This window comes from Poeciliopsis prolifica, unplaced genomic scaffold, assembly GCF_027474105.1.
Source record: "Poeciliopsis prolifica strain line A6 unplaced genomic scaffold, Auburn_PproV2 SCAFFOLD051, whole genome shotgun sequence".
NCBI classification, from domain to species: domain Eukaryota; kingdom Metazoa; phylum Chordata; class Actinopteri; order Cyprinodontiformes; family Poeciliidae; genus Poeciliopsis; species Poeciliopsis prolifica.
In genome coordinates this window covers 1,005,292-1,017,802 of record NW_026562426.1, presented here as the reverse complement: position 1 = coordinate 1,017,802, position 12,511 = coordinate 1,005,292, and the positions used below count along the sequence as shown (strand labels likewise).

At 39.8% G+C, this 12,511-nt stretch overlaps 2 protein-coding genes across 2 annotated transcripts; one reads left to right on the top strand and one right to left on the bottom strand.

Moving 5' to 3' along the window:
* Nucleotides 1-497: 497 nt before the first annotated feature.
* On the top strand, nucleotides 498-3,060 carry mrpl48 (mitochondrial ribosomal protein L48). Its single transcript, XM_055058483.1, has 8 exons — nucleotides 498-672; nucleotides 917-969; nucleotides 1,099-1,130; nucleotides 1,216-1,301; nucleotides 1,776-1,945; nucleotides 2,176-2,278; nucleotides 2,368-2,457; nucleotides 2,841-3,060. Exons 1-8 carry the CDS (start codon nucleotides 652-654, stop codon nucleotides 2,916-2,918), a joined length of 633 nt encoding a protein of 210 aa, XP_054914458.1. The 5' UTR covers nucleotides 498-651; the 3' UTR covers nucleotides 2,919-3,060.
* A 1,039-nt stretch (nucleotides 3,061-4,099) lies between these two features.
* Nucleotides 4,100-12,139, bottom strand: sb:cb1081 (sterile alpha motif domain-containing protein 9-like). The gene is made up of 6 exons (XM_055058482.1): nucleotides 12,014-12,139; nucleotides 10,267-10,413; nucleotides 7,549-7,606; nucleotides 4,709-7,466; nucleotides 4,574-4,609; nucleotides 4,100-4,447 (listed from the first exon to the last, which is right to left on the bottom strand). The coding sequence occupies exons 4-6, from the start codon at nucleotides 7,449-7,451 to the stop codon at nucleotides 4,404-4,406; spliced, it is 2,823 nt and encodes a 940-aa protein (XP_054914457.1). The 5' UTR covers nucleotides 7,452-7,466; nucleotides 7,549-7,606; nucleotides 10,267-10,413; nucleotides 12,014-12,139; the 3' UTR covers nucleotides 4,100-4,403.
* Between the last annotated feature and the right edge of the window lie 372 nt (nucleotides 12,140-12,511).

Below are 12,511 nucleotides of genomic sequence, written 5' to 3'. Positions count from 1 at the left end.
CATTTAGATCACTTACACACAAATAAATGAATAAAGTGTGGCTTCTTATTCATTTTGACCTAAGGCTAACAAAACCCCAACATGTCTGTCTACAGAAATATTGTTTTCCAGTCATCAGGGAGATTGATGAGTTGATTCCTTTCAGAAGAAAAATATTTCACCAAGAATCCGTGCTGAGATTAACCATATCTGGTTTTGCTTTGACAAAGCCTTCAAATAAGACTGAACTGACATTTTCTAACTTAATTTGATGAATGATGGTGTTTCCGGAAGGCTTGGATAAGAAATTCGTAACTTGTGATTATTCAAGAAAATAATTATGTAAGAGATATTTATATACATTTTGAAGGTTTGATTTGAATGAGGAGAAGGTGGAGAAACACCACCGGCATGAACACGTGTTATTATTCGTATGAATTCCCGTCTATGGAGAAACACTGACGGAGGAACGTACCACAACGGAACACTTGTCACTACTCTATTCGACGGACCGAAAATCCGACGTGCCGACTTCCTGTGTGTGCTTCCGTTTTCCTCAAGCGTAGTAAAAATGCGTGTTTAGAAGTATTTTTTTGTGTTTTTGGTGGTTGAGTTGAGGTTGTCAGTTTTACTGTGACTCACGCGGTGCGTTTTCAACTCAGTGGAGACACAATGAACCACATATTCCGGAAGGTAAGGCTAAATGGGAGCTTTTCGTGCTAGCTGTTAGCTTTTAACCAGAGGTCATAACTTAGCGGAGCTCTGCTGTTTTAATACCAAAAACTATTTCTATGGCACATCTTTAATGTCCTGATTACATTTATGTAACGCTTGGTCTTTTTGTAATAAAAAAATAGTTTATAGATTTAAATATATCACTAATAGTTCTAAGGTTGGTATAAGGTGTGTGAAATCCCTCGTTTTTCATTACACCCAGCTGCAGGTGACTTTCCCACAGCAGGTATCCATCCTGAATCAGTCCATATGCAGGTATGTCTTTACCTTGCCGTTTAATGTCATCGTTTGATCTAATGGCTGACTCCCTCTGGCGGTCGAAAGCTGGAACTTCAACAGCAGTTACCATGTTGTTGATTGCTTTTCATTCTGTTGTCTTTGCAGAGCCACACCATCCATTCAGCATCCGATGTGGTGTGAGTACAGAACCTTAGAAGCATTGCTTCTCCATGCTGTTCATTGCCAATGTGTTTCTGAGTTTTCGGTTTTGTTCTGTTTCAGGCACCGCGTCAATAAATGAGAGACGGTACAGAGACATGCCGACTCACGGGATTGGAAGGTGGAGGCATTTGTTACCCAAACAGGCAGTGAGTTTCCAAAACCCTGCTTTGATACAAAGTCTTAAAGTATTAAAATGCAATCATATACTGTGTTTTAGCATTCATTAGGTTTTCTTTGTGTCCACATGGTCTACAGTCATTGCGTAGACATTAGGATTAATGTCTTCTCATATCAACCTGTATCAACTCCAAGTCCGACCTAAAAGTCAAGCTTATTTGTGTAGCAATTTACAGCATCAAGGAATCATAAAAACATCAGTCACAAATTCATGGCTGTGTCAAATGTAATCAAATATGTTGATCAATGTTTTCACTACTAATCAAAGGCTACTCTCAATAGGTGGGTTTGTAGCCTTAATTTACAGGAAATCTGTGTTTCAGCACCTTTTACACCTTTTAGACCAAATCTAGTTATTGGATCTTCTTAAGCCACACCATGTTTCATAATAAAACACCTGACATGCTTTATTTCACAAAGCCGTTTGTGGTGTTTTTGTTCAGCCCAAGAAGAAAAAAGACAGAAACCAGCAAAAGGAGCTGGTTTCAGCGACCGATACGGCGTACGGGACTCTGAACGTGAAGGTGTGTGGTTATGACATGACCGTGGTGGAGCATTACTCCCAGTACATCCACAACCTCTGCAACCGGCTCAACATCAAAGTGGCAGAAAGGTGAGGATCAGCAGGAGAACGCTGCGGTTTAGCTACGGTCTCAGTCAGAAGTTCATATGGATCATTGTCTAAAGTCCAACTTTAGACAAATTGCCCCACATTCAGCCAATAACAAATTGACTGAATGTGGGGCAATGAGTTAAACTGCCAAATAAGTTGTTGAGCATATCTTAAATAATCTATCAAACATAAACACAGTAATATTTTCCTTTTATGTCCTCGACTCACAGCTATGCTTTGCCAACCAAAAGCACAGAAGTGTTGCTAGTGCAAGAACAAGGCAACAAAACATACGTGGACGCCGTCCTGAAGACCCACCAGCGCGTCGTCCAGGTCTTTCTAAAAGTCTCCTAAACTGCGGGTTTGGTCAGATTGTGGAGAAAGTTGTGGAAGGTGATGAAACGTGTCGTTTCTGTGTTTAGTTGAGTACTTTGGACGCCTCTCTGTGTCAAGTCTTCATGGATGTCATTCTGAAGAACCAACCGGAGGGAGTTCAGCTCTCGGTGAAGGAGGTGAGTCAGATCTGATCCTGGATGTCACATTGTGTTGGTATGATTGGGATTCATTTGTTTATATCATTTCATGTAGCTGCATACATCCTGCACAGTGCCTTTCGATGACATTTGACTTGGTACTTCATAAATAAACTAAACTGAATAAGTAGAATCACCAAAGTGAGACATTTGTTGCATTATTGATTTGCATTACAGTTTCTTATGAATGTAAAAGTCTTTCCTGCGCTTCTCTGACGGTGAGATGCAGAGATTTGTTTTTAGAGTTTTCCCTTAAGTCTTAGAAACCGACAGCAATGAGTCTGACAACTAATTAATTTGGCAACTCTCAAATTAAAATAGTTTGTAACGTTCCACTTCTGTTTTTTTTTTCCCTCTCTCAGCACACAGAGGCAGATTATCAGGTGCGCTTTAAGGCGCGTCCAGAGCTGGAGGGGCTCATCGCTCAGATCAACCAATGAGACTCTCAAGGTTCCTGCAATCTGTATTGTCATACATATGAGCAGAGAAGCTGTAGAGAAATATTGTATTTTTGGTGTTGTTGTTTTTTTTTGTGCGTCTTTTAGAAATAAAACGGTTTGGGAACAGACCAAGATGACGTTACTCTGCAGTTTTATGTGTTCCTATTATTATTCTCTTCAGTTCAATGTGGATCTAAATGTTTAGAGTTTTTTGCTTCCTTACAATAGATATGAATGTGTTAGTCAGAAACAAGCATTTTAAATTGGCGGAATTTAAGTTGTTTTTTTCTGGTCATACTGTTTAGTCAATGGCACCTTGGGGTTAAATCCCTTTACATCAATCAATAAGTATGTTGGCCTAAAATACTTTAATCAGAGGTCTTAAATTTTGTTGTGGCAGAACTCTTTAATGTCAGGTAAAAGTTTGAGTCGCATGCAAATATCTCCATTGCGTTGTGCTAACTCAAATCACCCCAAATGAGCAAGTAATATATTCTTGCTGGCTTTGTTGCCTCTGTCAGTTTGCTGGACGACGTTCGTCTGACTTCTGCTTGGAGGCTGGTTAAAAACAAAAAAAAAACTTTTAAGCTGTTAATGCTGTAGAGATCCCCATTCAGTGTGGAAAACATCAAGCCAGGTTCACAGTTTGTACTGTCTTTGATTGTAACGCAGCAAAATCCGCCAACTTGGGTTGAGTTTTATTCTGCTAGCAAACGACCTGCTTTGAAACATTTCTGTGACTCAAGGGTTGATGTTATGTTTAAGTGACATGCTGTTTTATCAAGCATCGTATCTTTTAGACTTTTATTAGTGAACTCCATCACATTTTAAAGGCACTCAGGCCACAGCACACATTAAATGAGTGTTTTTAATTCGCTCGCTTCTCAGCGGAAATGAATCTTAAGTTTGAATGAGCGGAAACGGTAGCAACAAATCTGACCTGCTGCTCTGGTGAAAACTTTCCCTTTACACAGAAGAAATGAACACTGTTTAAATGATTAAGATGCCTGCTTTCATTCTTATATATATATAGAGAGAGATTTTTTATTTTACTTTGTGTGAAAAACAATTTTAAACAAGCAAAACAAATTTTACAAAATAAAAAAAACCACAAAAAATGAATTAATACTGAACATCTGATAAAATGGTAGTTGTGTACAGGAAGTAAACTCAAGACAAAATAAAAAGCGAGTGTCCCTTTTTACTCTATGGTGATAAAAAAAATAATTTAAGAAAAATTAGTAAAGTTTTTTTTATGTAAGCTAAATCATGTCACGTAGTGTAATTTTCACAAAAGTCTAAAATCACAAACGATGCAAAACTCAGTGCATTACATAACAACCTTTAAGAGACGTCATTGTAGTGTCATGTAAAGTAATGGAGAAATGTTTTCACGCTCTTCTTCCTGACTTCATGTCCATTTATCCGAAGGATCTCGGACTTTGTCCCCACAGCAGTCCTCTCGGTCTCGGCTTTGGTCTTTAACTAGGCCACATCAGCACCCGTTTCAGTCATTCCATTGCTGCTTGCTGCAATTATACAACAACATCAGCACTTGTTCAGAAGGAGAGCAAATGTTAGTGATTGCTGCAGTCTTAGCATCACAACTGCACTTGAAATAGCAGTTACAGTCAGGACAAATGATATTTCCTTACCTTCTGCGTGGTCAGGGGTTTTTATTTTTTGGTCCCCTAAAATGAAGAACAAGAGAAAACTCAGAACTATATATACTATAATGTAAAAAAATATGTAGTATTTATTTTTTTTTTTGTAGTAAATAGTTTTCTCACCCTCAGTGGCCAGTAATTTTCTCTGAATGCTGAAGGCTATTGGACCTTTGATGGTAAATCCCAGGTAGAAGGAGACGTGACCTGATCTACAGAGGCAGTCCTTTCGGTTTGCATCCACCTCGACTTCAGTGCCTCTGAATCTCACATAGACTCTGTAATTTCGCACCACTCCTTCAACTTTGAGAAGCTGTTCTTTAACCATGTCTTCTGTGAAGATGCTCTCGTTCTTCCAGTTTGTGTTCGACTCTTGTAGCGCGTCTTTGGTCCATGAGATCTCAAGAACCCGTCGGTGAACAAACCTCTTCAGGCTTGTGCCTGGTCCGAGAAAAAACAGAGGCCGGAGGTATCTTGATCGAAACATCGTCTTGTATTCTCGCTCATAAGCATGACTTAAATTTTTTATTAACTGATAGAGGTGGGGGACTGGTTTGTCTTCATCATTTGTAGGCCAAGACAGAAGCAGAGATAGGAGGTGATACTCTGCTTGTGTGACAGAGGACGGTGGCTTTTTTAGTTTCAAAGCATTTTTATAATCAGGAGTGGATACAGCCTTGTTTTTGTTTGAAAGCATGATCTGCGCAAGTATGTAGTTGACAAAAGCGTCGGTGGTGGAATTTGTTCCTTGTGAAATTTCCCTCCACCACTCTATGATATATTCAATGTGTGAGGTGCATGTTCGGTCTTGACATGAGAGGACCCCAGCAGAGGTGAAGGCCAGTTTCTGTTTCAGTTTCTGGAAAGTCTGCTGGAGTTTGTCATTGTGTTCGGGGACAGAGTCTCCAACATACTTTTTGTAGCACGCCGAAACTTCTCTAGAAACGTAAGCTTTGTCTTTTTTCAGGATAGACTGTGAATAAATGAGAAAGTTGTCAAAGAATTCCATTTTTTTCTCGACTTTCTCCCGGAGATTCTCTATGAGGTCCCTGAACCTGAAGAGTTTGTTATCCCCAAGTGATTCCAGGACTGAGCCCATCGGCACATTCTTTGTAAGCACTTCCTTCCAAGTCTCATTTTGGATGACGAGAAGGTCAAAGAGAATGTTACAGACCTGAAGGAAACCGAATTGCCCCGTGGTGTTTAAACCCCACAGGACTTTAGATTTCTCATCTTCTGTCAAACTTTTTCTGTGTTCTTCTTCTGCAAGTTTTTCTTCATGCTCAAAAGCTTCAATGGCCGTCTGGGCCAACTGCAGCAGTTCTCTTGGCTCAACTGAAAGCCTTTTGTTCTTCAGATGGTTTTTATGAACTTGGCCCAAAGTGTCAGCAATGAAGGATTTTTTGGGGTCTCGTTCTATTGCCTTTTTTGCCCAAAATTCAGCCTCTTTGAAGTCTTCAAGTTCTCCATAACAAAGCCTCGCAAGTGCCTGGGGGAACAAAGAGTTCTTGTCAAACTTCTTTGATGCCACCTTGAGAACTGACGCACTCTGGTTTTTGTCTTCTATCTCGTTAATGTGTAAAATCAGAGTCGAAAATTTCTCCATGTCCGAATCTTCGATCGACCCATCCTTTTTGTGCTCTCGTTTTGTCAGTAAGTCCTTGATGAAGCCAAGCAGACATGGAGAAACCTCATCTGGACAAAATCGGTGCAAGAAGTTTCTTGCCGTGTCACTTCTGGCCACTCCTGCAATAGAAAGTAGCTCAGTGCAGTACTTTGCAATCATTGGATGAGCCATCCGGATTCTTTTCTCACACCTTTTGTCATGATGGAAAGAGACGATGAGATGACTGAAAGGCTGCATAAGGGTCACCAGTGAAAGGTCGCCCTGCAGGGAGTTGTCATGTCTGAGGAAGTCTAAGCAGTCAGACTCTAGTAGGTAGGAGCCTGGTACATAGGCATTCAGCAAGCACAGGAAGGACAAAAGTTGGGTCTTCAAGGGTTTCCTTTTCCTTTCAACTGTGTTAAGGACCGCACATGCTTCTTGGACATAATCCCGTGAGAAATTACTGTGTAGTATGTTGAAACCATGGAACTGGGAGACTTTGGCTCCATATTTTTGGGTGAGCTCTTCCTCTTTGGTATCCAGTTCTTCCTTCTCGGCGTCTGAGAGGGTTCTTTTGAGGATGACGTAGTCAGTGTCGTGACCCTTCTTGAACCCCTCTTGCTTTCTGTAGTGTTCAGCTTTGAGGACGGCGTGGTCACTTCTCACGCAGATGAATAAAATTACCACGGGAATATCGACGTCGATCTGCTGTTCTTCGATCTCTGCCATGATGCTGTCCTGAAGGTGCTCCAAGACAAACTCTTCGTTTATCAAGAGCAGCACCGTGTTGAGGTCATCCTTGCTGCCTCCTGTGAAAAGGTGGACAACTTCCTTTGCGATCTTTGTGCACTCCAGAGGGGAGCCCATTAAGACAGCACATCTGAGGGTTTTTCTCATGTCCCAAAGCACTTGCATGGCCAGTGTGGTTCCCCCACATCCTTGCTGGTGAAGCAGTTTAACTGTTGGTGTTCCGATGTAGTTTCTCCGCTTGTGAATCTGCTGCACAAGTCTTTTATACCCGTCTCTTTTGATGAATGCAGATCCCGATCCCATGCCCGCGAGATCACCAATGTGAAAGTTTAACCATTCAGGTGTTGCTCCTCTGAGAAACTTCTCTTCTGCTTGTTCAGCAGTTTCTCGGTCTATGGACTCTTCTTCAAACTGATCTGCGTAAATGACATCCAGAACAGTGAAGTAATCTCTGATTTCTTCCGAAAAAAGTGTTTTGCCTACAGACGTGGGCAGTGCTGTTTTTCTGGACATTTTTGCCTGGTTCACCTGTAGATGAGAGACATGCAAGATTTGTGAAACTGCAAAACAAAACAGCCTTAAAGCAGATATTGCTTTTGTTATATTTCACCTGATCTCAATAGGAACTTTGTTTCTTCCTCAGGCCCAGTCCACACATAGCCAGAGATCTGGGGGAAATAATGCATTTTTATGTTTCAGTCACATCCAAACTGATTTATATCACTAAAAATGATTACTTATGTCACCAAAATGAAGATTTGAGAAAACTTTCCAACACTTCAAATCAATGTGACGGACATATTTTTTTTAATAAAAACCGGGCTATCTGTGTACAAAACCTTAGAAGCATATTCAAAATGAATAAAACTGAATACTGGCAGATCCTGAATTATTTAACATAATGTATTTTACTGAATGCTAACAAAGTAAAGAAATTAAACACAATTATACAACTGTTAATATATATATATATATATATATATATATATATATATATATATATATATATATATATATATATATATATATATATATATATATATATATAGCTTCCAGACTGTATGGAAGCTAACATGAGCTCTGGTACCCTATTACTCTAATCAGGGAATCGAATAGCTGCCCCACTTTTGAATTGGAGGAACGTTTCTGCCCAACCCATTTAGGATTAAATAATTAATGAATGAGGCGGAGAGACTCTGCAGTCACAAATAAACATTTTGTCATCCAATCCACAACATGTAGATCACATCTATGTCTGATTCACTGGACCGTTTAGTTTTTGGGCTGAAATGCAACGTGAACATAATCGATGATTATCGATTTGTTCGTATTTATCGCCAGGTGCCTTTTAACAGTTAGACCTTTAATTCACCATCCAAAAACACAACTAAAGGATGTCTATGATTTTCAAAATGAATCAAATGTAACATCCGTCACTTAAGAAATAAAAATACCAATTTATGCTTATGTACCAAAGTGTTTTTATGTTGACATGTTCATTTCTTGTCATAAAGCAGCTGGCATGGCCGAGAGAGAATATCAGATATAAGTTGCGTCTCTAAAATGTCTCTGTTCAATCTTGCTAGTTTGAGCAACCCTCTTGATCTAATTTCTACTTTGTTCTCATTTTTGGGTGTCGAAGGTCAAGGAAAATACATCCCATTTTCTTTAATATCGTCTCTTTTAAGACCTTGGAGGAATTGCTCCATAGAGCTAGAAGTCGATAATTAACTTTACTGTTTGTTTAAATAGCTGTGTCATATCTGACGGTACTAACATAACATATAAAATCAACTCTGATAGAATCCCAGGAACAAAGGATCTTGTAAAACAAATGGTGACCAGAGGACAAAGTTTTGCACTCGCAAATTTCAAGTGTTCAGCAGAAATGTTCTCCATACAAAAACCAAAACATCATGAAGAAAAGGTTCTTGAACTTCACTAGTTAAATTATCAGGTGCTTTATGTGGTTTTCTTACATACATAAGAGAAAATAATATAGTAAAGAGTACATTATTCAAGTTTGAAGGCCCAAATGTTCCTCCAGTTCTGGACTGAAATGACTTTTCAACAAACATGAGATCGACAGGAAGCCATGACTCATAAAAACTGAAAAATACCTCGACAAACCTTTACGATTTCATAATACGTGCTCACAAAGAGCTCTGTCTGCAGGCCACACACATCAATGGTCTTTTACAGGGAACTTTTCTATTAAATTCAGTTTGTTGATACCATGCCAATTCACAGAAAGTGTCTCCTCGACGCTGAGTTGTAAAAAGCCTGAGCTGATTTTGGCTGATACAGATTTGTTTTTGTTTGAAATGTTGCTAAATATATAAAAATAAAAATAAAAAGTCGCTGAGTTGTCAACAGTGGGGTTCTCAGCCGATCACCAATCTTCCAATAAAGTATCCTTCTCCTAAACTTTAGATGTTATGCTTTACTTCGATGAACTGCATGGTGACTCAGCAGGTGGCGCTGCTGCATTATAGCAATAACTTTGTGGTGTTCTCTCTGGGTCCTCCAGCTTCCTCTACTGTCTCTAAAGACATGACGGTTAGCTTCATTGGTCTCCTGTGTCTCTGTGTTGCCCTGTGGTGGACTGGTCATCTGTCCAGAACTGAACCCACCTGAAACCCAATGACCGCTGGAGACACGCACCAGCTACCCCCAAAGCCCTGCAGGGAGAAGCGGTCAAGCAGTGCATGGACGGATGCTTTTCTTAGCTGAGTGTCTGCTAGTTGTTCAAGCTAGCTGTTTAAGCTAGCAGACTTTCTGTCTGGAACAGATCTTAGGCTATAATTGATATTTTTAATCTGTGGATTTCGTCCCTGGTGGGTTGGCTTTAGATCATTTTGAATCCTGGTAAAAACTAGAACCTTTATGTTTTGTGTTGATAATACTAGAAGATGTAAATGTTTGACTTTCTTTTCCTATGACTCCATTTAGCCTGCTTTTTTTTTTTATTGAACTAGAATTTTGGATTGCATTTCTTTTGGCTCAAAGCCCAGATTACAATAAAAAAATAAATAAAGGTATACCACACACCAAACAAAGGGTTATATGTAGTAAAATCTCGTGAAGTAAAGAGAGTCCAGTCCAACTACATCAGATAAAAGCGGTTGGGCCTTTGATGCTTTAAGTCTAACACTCTTTCATCTGATTACTGCCAAACTACATAATCCCGAGTTAAATCCTGCACTGATCTGTTGCCAAGATAAGCCTTTTAAATGGATAAATGTAATATACTCTCTGGTGCCAGGCTCATTAGACATAATCAGAGGTTGCTTTTAGAAGATGTGAAAATGTATCAAGTTGTTCTTACCTTTTCTGAGTGTCTGCCTCTGTCTGCCTCCGTGAAGTCGATGCCTCTTCCCTCTGACAGCAGAGCAGAAATGAAACCAGAACCCACTTGGGGAAGGTACTGCTGCGAGTCTGACACGGCTGGTATGCAAAGGGAGTGTCAGCCACTCTGATGACGGTCATTTCAGAGGAAAAATAGAAAATGAAATCAGCAAAACAATTGAATCACCTCCACGCTATGTTCGGAAAGCTGTAAGATTTATATTGCAAAACTGGGCTCCTTTACAAAAGAAACAAAAAGCACAAACGAATTGTTCCACTTTCATTTCTAGTGAAACCCATAATGAACAAAAACAAGTGGCACAGGTTAGTGAGTCAGTTAGATTTGTTCCTACATGCTTTGAATGCAGCATATTTGCTAATCAAATTATTGCGCCTCTTTTGCTAACAGGGAGTGTTTTGTTTTTCATTGGTGTGTATGGCAGAAAAGTATTGCCGTGTCCCTCATAGGACACATATAAAGACATTACCGCTTGTATGAATTCATTCGTTGTCCGAGTCCCGGCCGACGGGGGCAGTAGCCCAGGGCAGCAATTTTGAGGGAGCAGGGGGCGGCAAATGCTTTTTCTGTTCTCTTTTTCTCTCCATTTGTTTCTATAATGCATGTATTGTGATGCACTTTATATGAAAATAATAAGCTCGTACAATGAATTCCACTACTATTTGGGCATTTCTGTGACACAATACTCAAGTATATAAAAATTATGACTGTATAGTACATTTTTGGGGGAGATAGCGCATGTGCGGAAAAGCCTCTTAATGCTTTGGGAGTTGAGCAGCTGAAATGTTTTTAGACTCAAGGCCATTCAGGGCTTTACAATTGTTTTTTTTAAGTTTTCGGTTTTTTAATTCTGTTCATTGAGAAGTAGAGAGTCGGTAATGACGGGTGTAATGTGATCTATTTTGGCCGGTTATTTTTTTCTTCATGAGGGCTGGTCTCCTGTGTCTCAGCATTAACACACCTGAGTCCGATAATAAGGTCATTAGCAGGAGAACTTGACCAACACTGAGGATGTAACTAAGCCATTTGATTCAGGCGTGTTGGGCCAGGGGAACGCCCAACCCTCGAGGAATAGATTTCGGGAACTCTGGTCTAAGACATCACTATAGAGATGCCGTAGCGCTCCATGATGTAAACAATTAAGGACAACTCTGTGCCCGAATTCAAAATCTAGATTTACATCATTGTCTGGTGAGAGTTCAGGATGGATTAACTTCAGTCAGTCTGACTCTTTTTCGTTCAAGATTTTAAAGATTTTATTTTTGGGGGGGGGAGGGAGGTAAATATCAATCTGAATCTGACACGCAGTTGTTTTTTTCCACTTTCTCTTTTGTTTCACTTAAAGAGGAAACCTTCCTCAGTTCATGCAGCCTTATCTCGGATTTTCCCCAACCCGTCAGGATTCAGCTCCGCCTTCAAAACATTCCCCAGACTCGGATCTAAAGCTGCAGACACCCGGCCTTCGTGGATTCATGGACGAAGGCCATGAATCTGGGAGAATCTTGACTATGACGTTGGATCCAGTTGAGTTAATCATGATTGTGGCATCCAGTCAATTTTTACGAGGTCAGAGCAGATGATGTGTTAAAGCCATCCTTATCATTCACCAACTCATATCAGTACAATTCCTGTCATTAATGCAATCAATCACAGATTTTTCCATAAATATTTTCAGGTTCTCAAACAAACTTCAAGCCCAGTTACTGACCTTGTTCCCTTGTCGACTGAAGCTGCAATTTAATTGATATTTATCCTTCTGCCTGTTTTTCTGCTAAACTTTTCTGTTTATTGCGGTTAACCTTTTCAGGTAGAACTGCATTCAGTTACCATAGATACCTTGACAAGAAAGTTACCAAAATAAAAGAACGTAACCTTGACAATGGCTAAAACGAGCAAAGGTAACTTTGCAAGGGGAATGTGGAACAGCTGCGAGGGGAGAGGAAGTGAACTGAGGGAAACCAAAGAGGAAGAACTAACACTGGACTAAATACACAAGACAAAAAATGAACAACTAAACCTGTTGTCTAAATTGTCGTTCTGCATCGATTCATGTAGTTTTGTGTTCCTGTAATGATAGAACACCAATATAACGATGTTTTTATTTTATGTTATAATCGATGCAAGATGTCAAGTCCATATTTGCGTTCAGTTTCTATGCACCAAAAATCTGGAACTTCAAGAAAACTGCAAAACTGCTGACATACTG